The 21,253-nt window shown below is 46.5% G+C and overlaps 1 protein-coding gene across 1 annotated transcript in view; it reads left to right on the top strand.

Annotated features, from left to right (window-relative positions):
* The window catches only part of LOC137377992 (zinc finger protein 40-like), a 471,510-nt gene that overhangs the window by 213,964 nt on the left and 236,293 nt on the right, over positions 1–21,253 (top strand). The window contains exon 2 of the mRNA XM_068048017.1: positions 16,176–21,237. Within this exon, the coding sequence (XP_067904118.1) occupies positions 16,501–21,237 (4,737 nt within the window). The 5' untranslated portion in view covers positions 16,176–16,500. The remainder of the gene's footprint in view (positions 1–16,175; positions 21,238–21,253) is intronic.

Raw genomic sequence — 21,253 nt, 5'->3', positions numbered from 1 at the left:
CCCTCTCTGCATAAATACCCTCTCCACCTCTCTCTCTGAATAAATACCCTCTCCATCTCCCTCTCTGAATAAATACCCTCTCCACCTCCCTCTCTGAATAAATACCCTCTCCATCTCCCTCTCTGAATAAATACCCTCTGCACCACCCTCTCTGAATAAATACCCTCTCCATCTCCCTCTGTGCTTAAATACCCTCTCCACCTCTCTCTCTGAATAATAACCCTCTCCTTCTCCCTCTCTGAATAAATACCCTCTCCATCTCCCTCTCTGCATAAATACCCTGTCCATCTCCCTCTCTGAATAAATACCCTCTCCATCTCCCTCTCTGAATAAATACCCTCTCCATCTCCCTCTCTGCATAAATACCCTCTCCATCTCCCTCTCTGAATAAATACCCTCTCCATCTCCCTCTCTGCATAAATAACCTCTTCATCTCCCTCTCTGAATAAATACCCTCTCCATCTCCCTCTCTGAATAAATACCCTCTCCATCTCCCTCTCTGCATAAATAACCTCTCCATCTTCCTCTCTGAATAAATACCCTCTCCATCTCCTTCTCTGAATAAATACCTTCCCCTCTCCCTCTCTGAATAAATGCCCTCTCCATCTCCCTCTCTGCATACATACCCTCTCCACCTCCCTCTCTGAATAAATACCCTCTCCACCTCCCTCTCTGAATAAATATCCTCTCCATCTCCCTCTCTGCATAAATACCCTCTCCACCTCTCTCTCTGAATAAATACCCTCTCCATCTCCCTCTCTGAATAAATACCCTCTCCACCTCCCTCTCTGAATAAATACCCTCTCCACCTCTCTCTCTGAATTAATACCCTCTCCATCTCCCTCTCTGCATAAATACCCTCTCCACCTCTCTCTCTGAATTAATACCCTCTCCATCTCCCTCTCTGCATAAATACCCTCTCCACCTCTCTCTCTGAATAAATACCCTCTCCATCTCCCTCTCTGAATAAATACCCTCTCCACCTCCCTCTCTGAATAAATACCCTCTCCATCTCCCTCTCTGCATAAATACCCTCTCCACCTCCCTCACTGAATAAGTACCCTCTCCATCTCCCTCTGTGCATAAATACCCTCTCCACCTTTCCCTCTGAATAAAAACCCTCTCCATCTCCCTCTCTCTGTGAATAAATACCCTCTCCATCTGCCTCTCTGAATAAATACCCTCTCCATCTCCCTCTCTGCATAAATAACCTCTTCATCTCCCTCTCTGAATAAATACCCTCTCCATCTCCCTCTCTGAATAAATACCCTCTCCATCTCCCTCTCTGCATAAATAACCTCTCCATCTTCCTCTCTGAATAAATACCCTCTCCATCTCCTTCTCTGAATAAATACCTTCCCCTCTCCCTCTCTGAATAAATACCCTCTCCATCTCCCTCTCTGCATACATACCCTCTCCACCTCCCTCTCTGAATAAATACCCTCTCCACCTCCCTCTCTGAATAAATATCCTCTCCATCTCCCTCTCTGCATAAATACCCTCTCCACCTCTCTCTCTGAATAAATACCCTCTCCATCTCCCTCTCTGAATAAATACCCTCTCCACCTCCCTCTCTGAATAAATACCCTCTCCACCTCTCTCTCTGAATTAATACCCTCTCCATCTCCCTCTCTGCATAAATACCCTCTCCACCTCTCTCTCTGAATTAATACCCTCTCCATCTCCCTCTCTGCATAAATACCCTCTCCACCTCTCTCTCTGAATAAATACCCTCTCCATCTCCCTCTCTGAATAAATACCCTCTCCACCTCCCTCTCTGAATAAATACCCTCTCCATCTCCCTCTCTGCATAAATACCCTCTCCACCTCCCTCACTGAATAAGTACCCTCTCCATCTCCCTCTGTGCATAAATACCCTCTCCACCTTTCTCTCTGAATAAAAACCCTCTCCATCTCCCTCTCTCTGTGAATAAATACCCTCTCCATCTGCCTCTCTGAATAAATACCCTCTCCATCTCCCTCTCTGCATAAGTACCCTCTCCATCTCCCTCTCTGAATAAATACCCTCTCCATCTCCCTCTCTGCATAAATACCCTCTCCATCTCCCTCTCTGCATAAATAACCTCTCCATCTCCCACTCTGAATAAATACCCTCTCCATCTCCCTCTCTGAATAAATACCCTCTCCATCTCCCTCTCTGAATAAATACCCTCTCCATCTCTCTCTCTGAATTAATACCCTCTCCATCTCCCTCTCTGCATAAATACCCTCTCCATCTCCCTCTCTGAATAAATACCCTCTCCACCTCCCTCTCTGAATAAATACCCTCTCCATCTCCCTTTCTGCATAAATACCCTCTGCACCTCCCTCTCTGAATAAATACCCTCCCCATCTCCCTCTCTGAATAAATACCCTCTCCATCTCCCTCTCTGAATAAATACCCTCTCCACCTCCCTCTCTAAATAAATACCCTCTCCATCTCCCTCTCTGCATAAATACCCTCTCCATCTCCCTCTCTGCATAAATACCCTCTCCATCTCCCTCTCTGAATAAATACCCTCTCCATCTCCCTCTCTGAATAAATACCCTCTCCATCTCCCTCTCTGAATAAATACCCTCTCCACCTCCCTCTCTGAATAAATACCCTCTCCATCTCCCTCTCTGCATAAATACCCTCTGCACCTCCCTCTCTGAATAAATACCCTCTCCATCTCCCTCTGTGCATAAATACCCTCTCCATCTCCCTCTCTGCATAAATACCCTGTCCATCTCCCTCTCTGAATAAATACCCTCTCCATCTCCCTCTCTGAATAAATACCCTCTCCATCTCCCTCTCTGCATAAATAACCTCTCCATCTTCCTCTCTGAATAAATACCCTCTCCATCTCCCTCTCTGAATAAATACCCTCTCCATCTCCCTCTCTGAATAAGTACCCTCTCCATCTCCCACTCTGCATAAATACCCTCTCCATCTCCCTCTCTGAATAAATACCCTCTGCACCACCCTCTCTGAATAAATACCCTCTCCATCTCCCTCTGTGCTTAAATACCCTCTCCACCTCTCTCTCTGAATAATAACCCTCTCCTTCTCCCTCTCTGAATAAATACCCTCTCCATCTCCCTCTCTGCATAAATACCCTGTCCATCTCCCTCTCTGAATAAATACCCTCTCCATCTCCCTCTCTGAATAAATACCCTCTCCATCTCCCTCTCTGCATAAATACCCTCTCCATCTCCCTCTCTGAATAAATACCCTCTCCTTCTCCCTCTCTGCATAAATAACCTCTTCATCTCCCTCTCTGAATAAATACCCTCTCCATCTCCCTCTCTGAATAAATACCCTCTCCATCTCCCTCTCTGCATAAATAACCTCTCCATCTTCCTCTCTGAATAAATACCCTCTCCATCTCCCTCTCTGAATAAATACCCTCTCCATCTCCCTCTCTGCATACATACCCTCTCCACCTCCCTCTCTGAATAAATACCCTCTCCACCTCCCTCTCTGAATAAATATCCTCTCCATCTCCCTCTCTGCATAAATACCCTCTCCACCTCTCTCTCTGAATAAATACCCTCTCCATCTCCCTCTCTGAATAAATACCCTCTCCACCTCCCTCTCTGAATAAATACCCTCTCCACCTCTCTCTCTGAATTAATACCCTCTCCATCTCCCTCTCTGCATAAATACCCTCTCCACCTCTCTCTCTGAATTAATACCCTCTCCATCTCCCTCTCTGCATAAATACCCTCTCCACCTCTCTCTCTGAATAAATACCCTCTCCATCTCCCTCTCTGAATAAATACCCTCTCCACCTCCCTCTCTGAATAAATACCCTCTCCATCTCCCTCTCTGCATAAATACCCTCTCCACCTCCCTCACTGAATAAGTACCCTCTCCATCTCCCTCTGTGCATAAATACCCTCTCCACCTTTCTCTCTGAATAAAAACCCTCTCCATCTCCCTCTCTCTGTGAATAAATACCCTCTCCATCTGCCTCTCTGAATAAATACCCTCTCCATCTCCCTCTCTGCATAAGTACCCTCTCCATCTCCCTCTCTGAATAAATACCCTCTCCATCTCCCTCTCTGCATAAATACCCTCTCCATCTCCCTCTCTGCATAAATAACCTCTCCATCTCCCACTCTGAATAAATACCCTCTCCATCTCCCTCTCTGAATAAATACCCTCTCCATCTCCCTCTCTGAATAAATACCCTCTCCATCTCTCTCTCTGAATTAATACCCTCTCCATCTCCCTCTCTGCATAAATACCCTCTCCATCTCCCTCTCTGAATAAATACCCTCTCCACCTCCCTCTCTGAATAAATACCCTCTCCATCTCCCTTTCTGCATAAATACCCTCTGCACCTCCCTCTCTGAATAAATACCCTCCCCATCTCCCTCTCTGAATAAATACCCTCTCCATCTCCCTCTCTGAATAAATACCCTCTCCACCTCCCTCTCTAAATAAATACCCTCTCCATCTCCCTCTCTGCATAAATACCCTCTCCATCTCCCTCTCTGCATAAATACCCTCTCCATCTCCCTCTCTGAATAAATACCCTCTCCATCTCCCTCTCTGAATAAATACCCTCTCCATCTCCCTCTCTGAATAAATACCCTCTCCACCTCCCTCTCTGAATAAATACCCTCTCCATCTCCCTCTCTGCATAAATACCCTCTGCACCTCCCTCTCTGAATAAATACCCTCTCCATCTCCCTCTGTGCATAAATACCCTCTCCATCTCCCTCTCTGCATAAATACCCTGTCCATCTCCCTCTCTGAATAAATACCCTCTCCATCTCCCTCTCTGAATAAATACCCTCTCCATCTCCCTCTCTGCATAAATAACCTCTCCATCTTCCTCTCTGAATAAATACCCTCTCCATCTCCCTCTCTGAATAAATACCCTCTCCATCTCCCTCTCTGAATAAGTACCCTCTCCATCTCCCTCTCTGCATAAATACCCTCTCCATCTCCCTCTCTGAATAAATACCCTCTCCATCTCCCTCTCTGAATAAATACCCTCTCCATCTCCCTCTCTGCAGAAATACCCTCTCCACCTCCCTCTCTGAATAAATACCCTCTCCACCTCCCTCTCTGAATAAATACCCTCTCCATCTCCCCCTCTCTCTGAATAAATACCCTCTCCATCTCCCTCTCTGAATAAATACCCTCTGCACCACCCTCTCTGAATAAATACCCTCTCCATCTCCCTCTGTGCTTAAATACCCTCTCCACCTCTCTCTCTGAATAATAACCCTCTCCTTCTCCCTCTCTGAATAAATATCCTCTCCATCTCCCTCTCTGCATAAATACCCTGTCCATCTCCCTCTCTGAATAAATACCCTCTCCATCTCCCTCTCTGAATAAATACCCTCTCCATCTCCCTCTCTGCATAAATACCCTCTCCATCTCCCTCTCTGAATAAATACCCTCTCCATCTCCCTCTCTGCATAAATAACCTCTTCATCTCCCTCTCTGAATAAATACCCTCTCCATCTCCCTCTCTGAATAAATACCCTCTCCATCTCCCTCTCTGCATAAATAACCTCTCCATTTTCCTCTCTGAATAAATACCCTCTCCATCTCCTTCTCTGAATAAATACCTTCCCCTCTCCCTCTCTGAATAAATACCCTCTCCATCTCCCTCTCTGCATACATACCCTCTCCACCTCCCTCTCTGAATAAATACCCTCTCCACCTCCCTCTCTGAATAAATATCCTCTCCATCTCCCTCTCTGCATAAATACCCTCTCCACCTCTCTCTCTGAATTAATACCCTCTCCATCTCCCTCTCTGCATAAATACCCTCTCCACCTCTCTCTCTGAATAAATACCCTCTCCATCTCCCTCTCTGAATAAATACCCTCTCCACCTTTCTCTCTGAATAAAAACCCTCTCCATCTCCCTCTCTCTGTGAATAAATACCCTCTCCATCTGCCTCTCTGAATAAATACCCTCTCGATCTCCCTCTCTGAATAAATACCCTCTCCATCTCCCTCTCTGCATAAGTACCCTCTCCATCTCCCTCTCTGAATAAATACCCTCTCCATCTCCCTCTCTGCATAAATACCCTCTCCATCTCCCTCTCTGCATAAATAACCTCTCCATCTCCCTCTCTGAATAAATACCCTCTCCATCGCCCTCTCTGCATAAATACCCTCTGCACCTCCCTCTCTGAATAAATTCCCTCTCCACCTCCCTCTCTAAATAAATACCCTCTCCATCTCCCTCTCTGCATAAATACCCTCTGCACCTCCCTCTCTGAATAAATACCCTCCCCATCTCCCTCTCTGAATAAATACCCTCTCCACCTTCCTCTATAAATAAATACCCTCTCCATCTCCCTCTCTGCATAAATATCCTCTCCATCTCCCTCTCTGCATAAATACCCTCTCCATCTCCCTCTCTGAATAAATACCCTCTCCATCTCCCTCTCTGAATAAATGCCCTCTCCATCTCCCTCTCTGAATAAATGCCCTCACCACCTCCCTCTCTGAATAAATACCCTCTCCATCTCCCTCTCTGCATAAATACCCTCTGCACCTCCCTCTCTGCATAAATACCCTCTCCATCTCCCTCTGTGCATAAATACCCTCTCCATCTCCCTCTCTGCATAAATACCCTCTGCACCTCCCTCTCTGAATAAATACCCTCTCCACCTCCCTCTCTGCATAAATACCCTCTCCACCTCCCTCTCTAAATAAATACCCTCTCCATCTCCCTCTCTGCATAAATACCCTCTGCACCTCCCTCTCTGAATAAATACCCTCCCCATCTCCCTCTCTGAATAAATACCCTCTCCACCTTCCTCTCTAAATAAATACCCTCTCCATCTCCCTCTCTGCATAAATATCCTCTCCATCTCCCTCTCTGCATAAATACCCTCTCCATCTCCCTCTCTGAATAAATACCCTCTCCATCTCCCTCTCTGAATAAATACCCTCACCACCTCCCTCTCTGAATAAATACCCTCTCCATCTCCCTCACTGCATAAATACCCTCTGCACCTCCCTCTCTGCATAAATACCCTCTCCATCTCCCTCTGTGCATAAATACACTCTCCATCTCCCTCTCTGCATAAATACTCTCTGCACCTCCCTCTCTGAATAAATACCCTCTCCATCTCCCTCTGTGCATAAGTACCCTCTCCATCTCCCTCTCTGCATAAATACCCTGTCCATCTCCCTCTCTGAATAAATACCCTCCCCATCTCCCTCTCTGAATAAATACCCTCTCCACCTTCCTCTCTAAATAAATACCCTCTCCATCTCCCTCTCTGCATAAATATCCTCTCCATCTCCCTCTCTGCATAAATACCCTCTCCATCTCCCTCTCTGAATAAATACCCTCTCCATCTCCCTCTCTGAATAAATACCCTCTCCATCTCCCTCTCTGAATAAATACCCTCTCCATCTCCCTCTCTGCATAAATACCCTCTGCACCTCCCTCTCTGCATAAATACCCTCTCCATCTCCCTCTGTGCATAAATACCCTCTCCATCTCCCTCTCTGCATAAATACCCTGTCCATCTCCCTCTCTGAATAAATACCCTCTCCATCTCCCTCTCTGAATAAATACCCTCTCCATCTCCCTCTCTGCATAAATACCCTCTCCATCTCCCTCTCTGAATAAATACCCTCTCCATCTCCCTCTCTGAATAAATACCCTCTCCATCTCCCTCTCTGAATAAATACCCTCTCCATCTCCCTCTCTGCAGAAATACCCTCTCCGCCTCCCTCTCTGAATAAATACCCTCTCCACCTCCCTCTCTGAATAAATACCCTCTCCATCTCCCCCTCTCTCTGAATAAATACCCTCTCCATCTCCCTCTCTGAATAAATACCCTCTGCACCTCCCTCTCTGAATAAATACCCTCTCCATCTCCCTCTGTGCATAAATACCCTCTCCACCTCTCTCTCTGAATAATATCCCTCTCCATCTCCCTCTCTGAATAAATACCCTCTCCATCTCCCTCATTGAATAAATACCCTCTCCATCTCCCTCTCTGAATAAATACCCTCTCCACCTCCCTCTCTGAATAAATACCCTCTCTATCTCCCCCTCTCTCTGAATAAATACCCTCTCCATCTCCCTCTGTGCATAATTACCCTCTCCATCTCCCTCTCTGAATAAATACACTCTCCATCTCCCTCTCTGCATAAATACCCTCTCCATCTCCCTCTCTGAATAAATACCCTCTCCATCTCCCTCTCTGAATAAATACCCTCTTCATCTCCCTCTCTGCATAAATACCCTCTCCATCTCCCTCTCTGAATAAATACCCTCTCCATCTCCCTCTCTGAATAAATACCCTCTCCATCTCCCTCTCTGAATAAATACCCTCTCCATCTCCCTCTCTGCATAAATACCCTCTCCATCTCCCTCTCTGAATAAATACCCTCTCCATCTCCCTCTCTGAATAAATGCCCTCTCCATCTCCCTCTCTGAATAAATGCCCTCACCACCTCCCTCTCTGAATAAATACCCTCTCCATCTCCCTCTCTGCATAAATACCCTCTGCACCTCCCTCTCTGCATAAATACCCTCTCCATCTCCCTCTGTGCATAAATACCCTCTCCATCTCCCTCTCTGCATAAATACCCTCTGCACCTCCCTCTCTGAATAAATACCCTCTCCACCTCCCTCTCTGCATAAATACCCTCTCCACCTCCCTCTCTAAATAAATACCCTCTCCATCTCCCTCTCTGCATAAATACCCTCTGCACCTCCCTCTCTGAATAAATACCCTCCCCATCTCCCTCTCTGAATAAATACCCTCTCCACCTTCCTCTCTAAATAAATACCCTCTCCATCTCCCTCTCTGCATAAATATCCTCTCCATCTCCCTCTCTGCATAAATACCCTCTCCATCTCCCTCTCTGAATAAATACCCTCTCCATCTCCCTCTCTGAATAAATACCCTCACCACCTCCCTCTCTGAATAAATACCCTCTCCATCTCCCTCACTGCATAAATACCCTCTGCACCTCCCTCTCTGCATAAATACCCTCTCCATCTCCCTCTGTGCATAAATACACTCTCCATCTCCCTCTCTGCATAAATACCCTGTCCATCTCCCTCTCTGCATAAATACTCTCTGCACCTCCCTCTCTGAATAAATACCCTCTCCATCTCCCTCTGTGCATAAGTACCCTCTCCATCTCCCTCTCTGCATAAATACCCTGTCCATCTCCCTCTCTGAATAAATACCCTCCCCATCTCCCTCTCTGAATAAATACCCTCTCCACCTTCCTCTCTAAATAAATACCCTCTCCATCTCCCTCTCTGCATAAATATCCTCTCCATCTCCCTCTCTGCATAAATACCCTCTCCATCTCCCTCTCTGAATAAATACCCTCTCCATCTCCCTCTCTGAATAAATACCCTCTCCATCTCCCTCTCTGAATAAATACCCTCTCCATCTCCCTCTCTGCATAAATACCCTCTGCACCTCCCTCTCTGCATAAATACCCTCTCCATCTCCCTCTGTGCATAAATACCCTCTCTATCTCCCTCTCTGCATAAATACCCTGTCCATCTCCCTCTCTGAATAAATACCCTCATCATCTCCCTCTCTGAATAAATACCCTCTCCATCTCCCTCTCTGCATAAATACCCTCTCCATCTCCCTCTCTGAATAAATACCCTCTCCATCTCCCTCTCTGAATAAATACCCTCTCCATCTCCCTCTCTGAATAAATACCCTCTCCATCTCCCTCTCTGCAGAAATACCCTCTCCGCCTCCCTCTCTGAATAAATACCCTCTCCACCTCCCTCTCTGAATAAATACCCTCTCCATCTCCCCCTCTCTCTGAATAAATACCCTCTCCATCTCCCTCTCTGAATAAATACCCTCTGCACCTCCCTCTCTGAATAAATACCCTCTCCATCTCCCTCTGTGCATAAATACCCTCTCCACCTCTCTCTCTGAATAATATCCCTCTCCATCTCCCTCTCTGAATAAATACCCTCTCCATCTCCCTCATTGAATAAATACCCTCTCCATCTCCCTCTCTGAATAAATACCCTCTCCACCTCCCTCTCTGAATAAATACCCTCTCTATCTCCCCCTCTCTCTGAATAAATACCCTCTCCATCTCCCTCTGTGCATAATTACCCTCTCCATCTCCCTCTCTGAATAAATACACTCTCCATCTCCCTCTCTGCATAAATACCCTCTCCATCTCCCTCTCTGAATAAATACCCTCTCCATCTCCCTCTCTGAATAAATACCCTCTTCATCTCCCTCTCTGCATAAATACCCTCTCCATCTCCCTCTCTGAATAAATACCCTCTCCATCTCCCTCTCTGAATAAATACCCTCTCCATCTCCCTCTCTGAATAAATACCCTCTCCATCTCCCTCTCTGAATAAATACCCTCTCCATCTCCCTCTCTGCATAAATACCCTCTCCATCTCCCTCTCTGAATAAATACCCTCTCCATCTCCCTCATTGAATAAATACCCTCTCCATCTCCCTCTCTGAATAAATACCCTCTCCACCTCCCTCTCTGAATAAATACCCTCTGCACCTCCCTCTCTGAATAAATACCCTCTCCATCTCCCTCTCTGAATAAATACCCTCTCCATCTCCCTCTCTGCATAAATACCCTCTCCATCTCCCTCTCTGAATAAATACCCTCTCCATCTGCCTCTCTGCATAAATACCCTCTCCATCTCCCTCTCTGCATAAATAACCGTCCATCTCCCTCTCTGAATAAATACCCTCTCCATCTCCCTCTCTGAATAAATACCCTCTCCATCTCCCTCTCTGCATAAATAACCTCTCCATCTTCCTCTCTGAATAAATACCCTCTCCATCTCCCTCTCTGAATAAATACCCTCTCCATCTCCCTCTCTGAATAAGTACCCTCTCCATCTCCCTCTCTGCATAAATACCCTCTCCATCTCCCTCTCTGAATAAATGCCCTCTCCATCTCCCTCTCTGAATAAATACCCTCTCCATCTCCCTCTCTGCAGAAATACCCTCTCCACCTCCCTCTCTGAATAAATACCCTCTCCACCTCCCTCTCTGAATAAATACCCTCTCCATCTCCCCCTCTCTCTGAATAAATACCCTCTCCATCTCCCTCTCTGAATAAATACCCTCTGCACCTCCCTCTCTGAATAAATACCCTCTCCATCTCCCTCTGTGCATAAATACCCTCTCCACCTCTCTCTCTGAATAATATCCCTCTCCATCTCCCTCTCTGAATAAACACCCTCTCTATCTCCCTCTCTGAATAAATACTCTCTCCATCTCCACCCCTCTCTGAATAAATACCCTCTCCATCTCCCTCTCTGAATAAATACCCTCTCCATCTCCCTCTCTGAATAAATACCCTCTCCATCTCCCTCTCTGCATAAATACCCTCTCCATCTCCCTCTCTGAATAAATACCCTCTCCATCTCCCTCTCTGAATAAATACCCTCTCCATCTCCCTCATTGAATAAATACCCTCTCCATCTTCCTCTCTGAATAAATACCCTCTCCACCTCCCTCTCTGAATAAATACCCTCTCTATCTCCCCCTCTCTCTGAATAAATACCCTCTCCATCTCCCTATCTGAATAAACACCTTCTCCATCTCCCTCTCTGAATAAATACCCTCTCCACCTCCCTCTCTGAATAATTACCCTCTCTATCTCCCCCTCTCTCTGAATAAATACCCTCTCCATCTCCCTATCTGAATAAACACCTTCTCCATCTCCCTCTCTGAATAAATACCCTCTCCATCTCCCTCTCTGAATAAATACCCTCTCCATCTCCCTCTCTGCATAAATACCCTCTCCATCTCCCTCTCTGAATAAATACCCTCTCCATCTCCCTCTCTGAATAAATACCCTCTCCATCTCCCCCCCGATGGTATTTTATGGAGAGATGCTGACCTGACTGCTGATGAGAGGTGATTATTGTGTCCCCGCTATTGAAGCTGTGCTTCTGGCACCTTATTTTCAGTTGTTGAGGAGTGTGTATTATCCCGAGGATTCACTTGTTTTAACTGCAACATGGTCTGATTTGCCTCAGGTGCAAATGTGTTATGCTGTGCTGACCAGTCAGCTCATAGCTCTGAAAATGACTCTCAGTGCTTTAAGCGGGATTCACTCTGCACATTTTCTCTTCATATTTTTTCTCCTCATGTCAGCTTGGATAAAAAGATTGGCTCAAAGATAATAAAACAGGATTTCATGATAAATGCTTGTTTTTCAGACTGGAGAATGGTAGACAGTGGTGTTTCCCAAGGGTCAGTGCTCGGACCATTGCTTTTCTAACACATATAAGTGACTTGGATGTTGGAATGCAAAGTAGTATTTCAAAATTTGCCAATTTTACCAAACCTTGTGGTGTGGCAGACAGTGAGGATGATATGAACCGCCTGCAACAGAATGGGAAGACAAATGGCAGATGGAAATCAATACAGAGAAACATGAAGGTTGCATTTTGCCAGAAGGGATAGGATGAGGCAATATAGACTTAATGGCACAGTTCTAAAGAGTGTGCAGGAACAGAGGGACCTGGGGGTGCATGTGCATTGATCTGTGAAGTTGGCAGGACATATTGAGAGAGTGGTTGGTAAAGCATATGGGATCTTGGGCTTCATAAATACAGGTATTTAATACAAGAGCAGGGAACTTATGCTAAAACATTATAAAGGTCTGGTTAGGCCACAACTGGAGCATTGCATCCACAGTTTAGGAAGGATGTGAGGGTCCCTGAGAGGGTGCAGAGGAGATTTACCAGAATGATTCAAGGGATGAGGGATTTTAGCTACAAAGTTAGGTTGGAAAAGCTGGGATTGTTCTCTTTGGAGCAAAGGAGATTGTGGAAAGTTTTGATAGAGATGTACAAGATTATGACAGGTTTAGATGAGGCTGACAAAGAAAAGCTGTTCCCATTAGCTGATGGTACAAGGACTAGGGGACACAGATTTAAGGTTTTGGGCAGGATATTCAGGGGGTTATGTGAGGAAGATCTTTTTTACACATCAAGTTGTAATGATCTGGAACTTGCTACCCACGAGGGTGGTGGAAGCAGAGGACATCAATGATTTCAAAAGGAATTTGGATGGGCACTCGAAGGTAATAAACTTGCAGGTCTACAGTGAAAGAGCGGGGGAATGGGACTGACTGCATTGCTCTACAGAGAGCCGGGATGGACTTGATGGGCTGAATGGCCTCCTTCTGTGTTGTAATAACTCTATGACTCTATGAATCTACTGACGCTGACTCATTTTGCTAAACTATTGATTTTCACCATCTTTGAGCCAGTTGGATCCCAGTTACAGCTCAGTTATAGCGTATTTAGATCTTAGTTATAATGCAGTTAGATCGCAGTTATTACATAGTTACAGCTTAATTATAGCATCAAAGAACCGTGAATTCAAATTCAGGGTCAACACCGAATACTGGAGCAAAGCAGTCAGATTCTCTTTGAGGCGGGGTGGCACAGTGGCGCAGTGGTTAGCACCGCAGCCTCACAGCTCCAGCGACCCGGGTTCAGTTCTGGGTACTGCCTGTGTGGAGTTTGCAAGTTCTCCCTGTGACTGTGTGGGTTTTCGCCGGGTGCTCCGGTTTCCTCCCACAAAGACTTGCAGGTTGATAGGTAAATTGGCCATTGTAAATTGCCCCTAGTGGAGGTAGGTGGTTAGGGAATGTGGGATTAATGTAGGATTAGTATAAATGGGAAAAAGACAGAGGCGCAAGGGGAGAGCCAACTGTGCAACAGCCCCAACAAACAAATTTCTCTGCAGCACCTGTGGAAGAGCCTGTTACTCCAGAATTGGCCTTTATAGCCACTCCAGGCGCTGCTCCACAAACCACTGACCACCTCCAGGCGCGTATCCATTGTCTCTCGAGATAAGGAGGCCCAAAAGAAAGAAAAGAAGAAAGTATAAATGGGTGGTTGATGGTCAGCACAGACTCAGTGGGCCAAAGAGCCTGTTTCAGTGCTGTATCTCTCTATGACTCTGTGAGGGAGTTTCACTGTGACTCATGTCAGCAATTTTGGTCTCACCCAATTTGCATTACAACACGTAATGCTGCTGCAAAGTTACAGTTCAGTTAGATCTGAGTCATGGTGCTGTTAGATCTCAGTTATTGATACCACCTTCAAATACATTGGTGTGAATCCAGCAGCAGTGGTTTACCTCCCTCCTCCACAATCTGAATCTGAGTAAAACACTTACCCCTGGGCACTATTTGTGGTACTATAATCTGGTGAAATCTGCTGTAGCTTTTAATTGTCCTTTTACATGATTGCAGTGACTACACTTCAAATGTACTTCATTGGCTGTCAAGCACTTCGGTGTCCTTGGTTTATGAAAGGTGTTATATACATGTTAGAATTTCTTTCTTCTGTTAATCATGCTGTTTGAATCTAGTTTTTGGCCTGAGATTCACAGTGTTATTTGTTTTGTCACTTGAGGAGATGATGAGGGTATATGTGATGCTTTGCCCTTCCCAGTACCGACTGCCCATGGTACCAACACGCATTGTTAGCCTTGTGATTTGTCAATTCCACATTACTTCACCCAGAGAGAAGGCACTTTTTCTGGGATTGTCCCAATCTTCCGCTGTAATTTTACTCAAAACTCCAGAGAAAGGGCAGAAACATCCATGCACCATTTCTCTGGGTTTTGTACCGAAAGGACAGCTGGAGATTAGGGGCAACCCTCAGGATCACATGGACTTTTACTTTGGGTTAAGAGAAATATTTGATGAGCTCACAAACCAAAACCCCCACCTTGATGGCCTCACCCTCAGCTGCCTCTGATAGAACCCTTCCGAAATCCCACCTAAGGGGAGTGCTTTGGGGCTGTACGGCCATATTGAAGGTGTAATTTGAATGGTTGGATTCCACGATGATGAAGCCAGATCTAGGAGAGGTTTAGACAACAACAACAACTTGTATTTATGTACTTCCTTTAACATAATAAAACATCCCACAAAGAAAATTTGACACTGTAAAACATAAGGCAACATTAGAGCAAATGGCCAAAGAGATCGGTTTTAAGGGGCATCTTAAAGGTGGAATGAGAGTTGGAGAGATGGAGAGATGGAGATGTGTAGGGAGGGTATTTTGGAACTTGGGGCTGAGGCAACTGATGACGCATCGGGGATGCACAAGAGATCAGAATTACAGGAGCATAGAGGGTTGTGGGGCTGGAGGAGGTTACAGAGATACGGATGGACAAGACCCAAGGATGAGAATTTTAAAATCAAGGTGTTTCTTAAGCAGGAGCCAGTGTAGGTCAATGAGCACAGGGATGATAGGTGAATGGGACTTGATGCTAGTTAGGACACGAGCAGCTGAGATTTAGATGAGCTTAAATTTATGGAGGGTGGAAGATGGGAGGCCGGCCTGGAGTGCATTGGAATAGTCAAGGCAAGAGGTAACAAAGGCATGAATGAGGGCTTCAGCAGCAGATGAGCTGAGACAGGGGCCGAGTCAGGCAATGAGACAGAGGTGGAAATAGGCAGTTTAAGTGTTGGGGCGAATATGAGGTTGGAACCTCATCTCACGGTCAAATGTGACACCAAGGTTGTGAACCGACTGATTTAGTCTCAAAGATTTATCAGGGAGAGGGATAGAGTCAGTGACGAGGGAATGGAGTTTAGTAGCAGGGACTGAAAACAATGGCTTTGATCTTCCCACTATTTAATTGGAAGAAATTTCTACTCATTCAGTACAGGAACACATTGTTAGTAGGGAGGACTCCTGAGGGGAAATGGAATATGGTCAAGAATATAAAGGAAGCAGATTCCACTATGACAGGAGCAGACTAACAAGGAAGGGAGCAGGAGGAAAATAACTTTTCTCAAGTATAAATCTACAGATTGACCAGGACACAGTGGATACAAGAATAAGGTGAAAGAACTGGTCAGCATTTCTAAAACAAAATAAGATTAAGGCTGGAGAAAGAAAAGGACATTTTTAAGCACACTCCTGGATTACATGTGATGGAACTGCACATCCTGCTGTTCACTTCAGTCCTGCTACAGTCTCAATGAGACTGCAATTCACCCAGGATTGTGGTGCAGCAAATTCACTGAGAAATATATTGTACAACTGATTTGAGGTGAAATTATTACACACTTTACTGACATCAAGAGATACAGACCAGAGGCAATGTATTTGTAATCTCATCACCTGCCCATTCTGAAGTTACAGATCATATGGTAATCAGACATGTTTGTATTTTACACAGTTAATTCAGAATCATCCTGGAGCTCAGAAGCACAGTGAACAAGAGAGCAGAGATGATGGGTACAACTTGTGGCAACAAGGCGTGTGTGATGAGGAGGAAGGCCGAGGGTCAGAAATTCCATCTCAGAGTGTCTTTCTGCAGATCTGCAGTCCTGTCCTCTAGCCACGGTTATTTGGCACAGCACCCCAGTCTGAGGCTACAAAACTAATTGATGGCTATCCATCTTCTCAACTGATCGCCCTGCAAGAAAATTCTTATCCTTTATCTGCTCAACAAGGTCCTCCAACAGCAACGTCATCAGAGCTTACCAACAAGCCTACAAGGAATGGCTAAGAACTGTTATATTCCTCCTGACTGTACTATGCGGGACCTCCATGCATCACATTCCGCGACAGCCTGCTGGCCTCAAATACAGAATGGCAACGAACCATTTCAACCCTCTCCCCATGGGCCCAATGCAGGGCTCCAACCCTCTCCCCATGGGCCAGGCCTCCAACCTTCTCCCCATGGGCCTGGGCTCCAACTCTCTCCCCATGGGCCAGGCCTCCAACCCTCTCCCCATGGGCCAGGCCTCCAACCCTCTCCCCATGGGCCAGGCCTCCAGCCTTCTCCCCATGAGCCAGGCCTCCAACCCTCTCCCCAAGGGCCATGCCTCCAACCCTCTCCCCATGGGCCAGGGCTCCAACCCTCTCCCCATGGGCCAGGCCTCCAGCCTTCTCCCCATGGGCCAGGCCTCCAACCCTCTCCCCATGGGACCAATGCAGGCCTCCAACCCTCTCCCCATGGGCCAGGGCTCCAACCCTCTCCCCATGGGACCAATGCAGGCCTCCAACCCTCTCCCCATGGGACCAATGCAGGCCTCCAACCCTCTCCCCATGGGCCAGGGCTCCAACCCTCTCCCCATGGGACCAATGCAGGCCTCCAACCCTCTCCCCATGGGCCAGGGCTCCAACCCTCTCCCCATGGGACCAATGCAGGCCTCCAACCCTCTCCCCATGGGACCAATGCAGGCCTCCAACCCTCTCCCCATGGGCCAGGGCTCCAACCCTCTCCCCATGGGACCAATGCAGGCCTCCAACCCTCTCCCCATGGGCCACGCCTCCAACCTTCTCCCCATGGGCCCAATGCAGGCCTCCAACCTTCTCCCCATGGGCCTGGGCCCCAACCCTCTCCCCATGGGCCAGGCCTCCAACCTTCTCCCCATGGGCCAGGCCTCCAACCCTCTCCCCATGGGCCAGGGATCCAACCCTCTCCCCATGGAACCAATGCAGGCCTCCAACCCTCTCCCCATGGAACCAATGCAGGCCTCCAACCCTCTCCCCATGGGACCAATGCAGGCCTCCAACCCTCTCCCCATGGGCCATGGCTTGAACCCTCTCCCCATGGGCCAGGCCTCCAACTTGCTCCCGATGGGACAGGACAGACACAGTACCCAACTCTGGTGAATATGAATCAAATCAAAGTAAAAAAGCAGGGTAAGTACGTGTGTATTCATTGTGGGAGAGACTGCTCGAAGCCCAGTGTCTTGGAGAAACATGTTCGGTCTCACACTGGTGAACGCCCATTCCCATGCACAACTTGTGGGATTTCCTTTAAAACTCAGAGTAATCTGTATAAACACAAAAGAACTCAAACCCATGTGAATAACTGCCGCCTTTTAGCAGAATTGGAGAGAAGCACTGAGTCAGGGCCAAGCAGTGATGGCTTGTCATTGAGCCATGTAGATCATGGGTTTCCTCGTGCAAGTATGCACCAAGACTCTGAGCAGAATCGGGGCAGAGACTGTCACTGTGAGCTACCTGTGCCCAATGCCACTAGCATGGACCATTCAGGACACCAAGGCTTCCCAGGTGGTGTTCATTGGGGCAGGTTTTGGAGCAGGAATTCTACTGCTGAGAAAAGAGAGAATGACATGATTGATGGAGAGAAACAAAATGTACAACCACAAGAAGATCAAATTGGAAGCAGACATATGGTTTTACAGAGACAACAGGCAACTTATTTTGCGAAACAGTGGATCCACAAGTCTTCAAGTTCTAGTGTCCAAACGAATGAAAGTACAGACTCCGGATACTTTTCCCATTCAGACACTGCTGACCACCAGCTCTACTCCTCAAGCTCACTGCAGAGTTTTCATCAACAGAGCACTGACATTGAACCAGTAAAAGCCTCTCAGTCCAGCCAACACCTGGTTAGTGCTGAGCAGAATGCATTAGGGTCAGTTGTTGGTGATATATCTGTGCGAGGAATGGACAGGAGGCAGCTCGGGAAGCAGGAGCTGGGGGAACGGATCTCCAAGCTGATCTCTGATAATAAGGCTGTAGTTGATGACAAACAACTAGAAAATGTACGGCCAAGGAAGACAGTTATTTCAAAGCAGGGGAGCATTGATTTACCAATGCCATATACGTTTAAAGACTCCTTTCACTTTGACATGAAGTCCATTCAAGTCAATAAGAGAACAAATCTTTCCTCTAATTTAACAAAGTCCATTTCACCATCCCCTGGCAAATTACAGCAAATGTTCCTCTCATCGCCTTTTCCTGTTACCTCTACAGTTGATTGTTTACCAGTTATAAGGAGTAATTCCATGCCACCTGGTGAGGGCAGTGTGTCATCCAGTAAAATAGCCAACAGTTCAACTTCGTACTTTGAGAAACAAAATTTACAGAGGAATTCCTCTGTTGCATTGCACACTGAGAGTTCACAGTCAAGGTCACTGGACTTCCATCCCTCACACCATCGAACTCTGGTCAGGCAAACTGCTCTCGAGGTTGTGCCAGCAAGTGGTTCTATTGTGTATGGGTCCAACCCTGTTGGTGAAGGAAACCCTTGTGTTGAGCAAGCATCAAAAAACAAGCACAAATCCTTAGAAAAGAAAAACAGCCAGAAAAAGCTGACAAAATTTTCTCATGAAAGGTGGTCCATTTATGGGGAGGAGACCTTTAGAAAGAAATACCAAGAGGTAAAGAGAACCATCAGTCCAGTAGAGCCGATCCTGCAACGTGCCAACCAATTCACACAGATTGGTACAATGAACCCTGACACAGTACTGCACAGGGACATCTCTGCCCTCTCTGAGGATCCACACATCAGTTCACTGGCCTCTCCTTCAACACACAAAACTCCTGTTCGAAAACACTTTTCAGACCCACTGATTTTAGGCTCAGTAAAGGTCACAATGTTCAACAGTCAAATGTTTCAGACTGACTTTTTACAAAAAAATGTCGACAAGCTTTCACTTGAACAGGCTAATCCAACTCCTTGTCATAATGTTCAAGAAACAAAGACTCCACTAAGCCAGGACTGTGTTTGGGAAGTGACTGATACTAAAACATCCAGTTCAGCAGAGGTACTGAATGTATGTGAAGGACTGGGCAACATGACTTCACCACATGCAGCTCGAGAAACCAGCAGCTACAGAGTGAAGGGTCTTTCACCACACCAGCTATCATCTACATCAAACACCCAAAAGGAAAATGGTCTCAAAAGACCGATGCAGAGACAATACTCACACCCAAAGCTGGTGAGGCAACTCAGTATTCTTCTCCCGGAGAGTAAAACAGTACAAGAGTCTATCAAAGCGAGAAAGCAACAAAAGAACGAGCCTGAAGGATTTAGTTTACAGCAGGGTAATGATGGTGTCTCGGAGTTTCCTTCAGAAAAACCTCCCAAAAAGAAACAAAAGCTGAAATTAGCCGATATTGGTCACGCAACTGAGAAGCTACAGTTCGGCATTCATGTACCAGTCACTGCTGTTCCTGGTCAGTCATCTCAGTCGGATAGTATCTTGGACTCAGCCAGTGGTCATGGGCACCTTCAAGTTATCAACTCCACAAAGCAGGATGAGAAAGGAAGCACCAGTGAGGGATACTCATCACCAAATGTTTGCAGCAGCTACACTGGCCTTGAGCAAGCACTCTTCAACAGATCAAAGTCTTGTCTTGAGTCACTGGCAACTTCTTCTCCATCTCCTCCTCTACAGCTAGTTCCACATTCAGAGGGAAAAACTCAACAGAGGGAGGACAGTGAAGCAGTTATGCAAAGGGGTTTGCCATCACTATTAGACACAGCTAGAGTTCAGGCAAACCAACCTGATAAGATTATACACATAGGACCACACATGCCCCAATGCGTTACACCAGTGCCTCCTCAGGTAAAAAATCCACACTTTCAAAATCAACATTTTCTTCCAAAATATCAACTCAAATGGGCAAAGGAGAACCTGGTCAGACCGCACTCTGCATTGACTGCACAAGCTGCTGCTGACAAGGAGACAACTGCTGTTAGTGATGCTCATACTTGCCAATGGGCTGCACCCAGGACATCCCATCATACTCAGCACACAGCAAAGGAAACAGTCCAGCCATTATTCACTTCTTACAAAACAAGCAATGAGGTGCAGCAAACTGATAGATGTGAAACTTCCAAATATCCCTTCACTATCTCTGATGATGTTCAGTTCCCATCAGGTATACCGAAAACAGCTGTTGTCACCAATCTTATTCATTTAATGAACAAGAGATTCCAGCAGCCGATTGGCAGTCAGTCTGTTTGCAAACTTCAGAATGTACACTGGACAGCAGTTAGCAGTCTGGAGAGAAGCAGCTGGACTCCTGTTTGTGATGTTACACATTCATTGGTGGGTCAATGTCAACAAGGTGCCAGCAATGTCAAACTGAGTGGACAGCTGGCTTCCAAGGTAGCTACATCTGAATGTGAGCATCTCATGTGTATTTCAGGTAGTCAGAGGTCCCAGCAAGGTCTCCAATGGAGGCCAGTGAGGGAGCAAAGCAGCACCATCCCGTTGGAGATACAAGGCTTAGTTGTGGCAGACTCCGAACATTCCTCCTTCCAAAAGATGAACACTCAACCCAACCTTACCTGGTGTTACCTGAGAAAGACTGTGCCCTTGCATGCCCTGCAGAAAGACAAGGCCACTTCAGTCTATGCCACTTGGAGTATCTGTGAAAAAACCTCTGAAATGCCAAGCCTGGCACTGAAGGATACTTTTGTCGTGCACAGACTGCAGCAGAAAGGCCAAGACACATATGTTCGATCAGTAAGTACACCTCCAA

This window comes from Heterodontus francisci, chromosome 16 (assembly GCF_036365525.1).
Source record: "Heterodontus francisci isolate sHetFra1 chromosome 16, sHetFra1.hap1, whole genome shotgun sequence".
NCBI lineage: Eukaryota > Metazoa > Chordata > Chondrichthyes > Heterodontiformes > Heterodontidae > Heterodontus > Heterodontus francisci.
The sequence above is the reverse complement of the archived record's forward strand: the minus strand, read 5'-3'. Positions and strand labels throughout refer to the sequence as shown.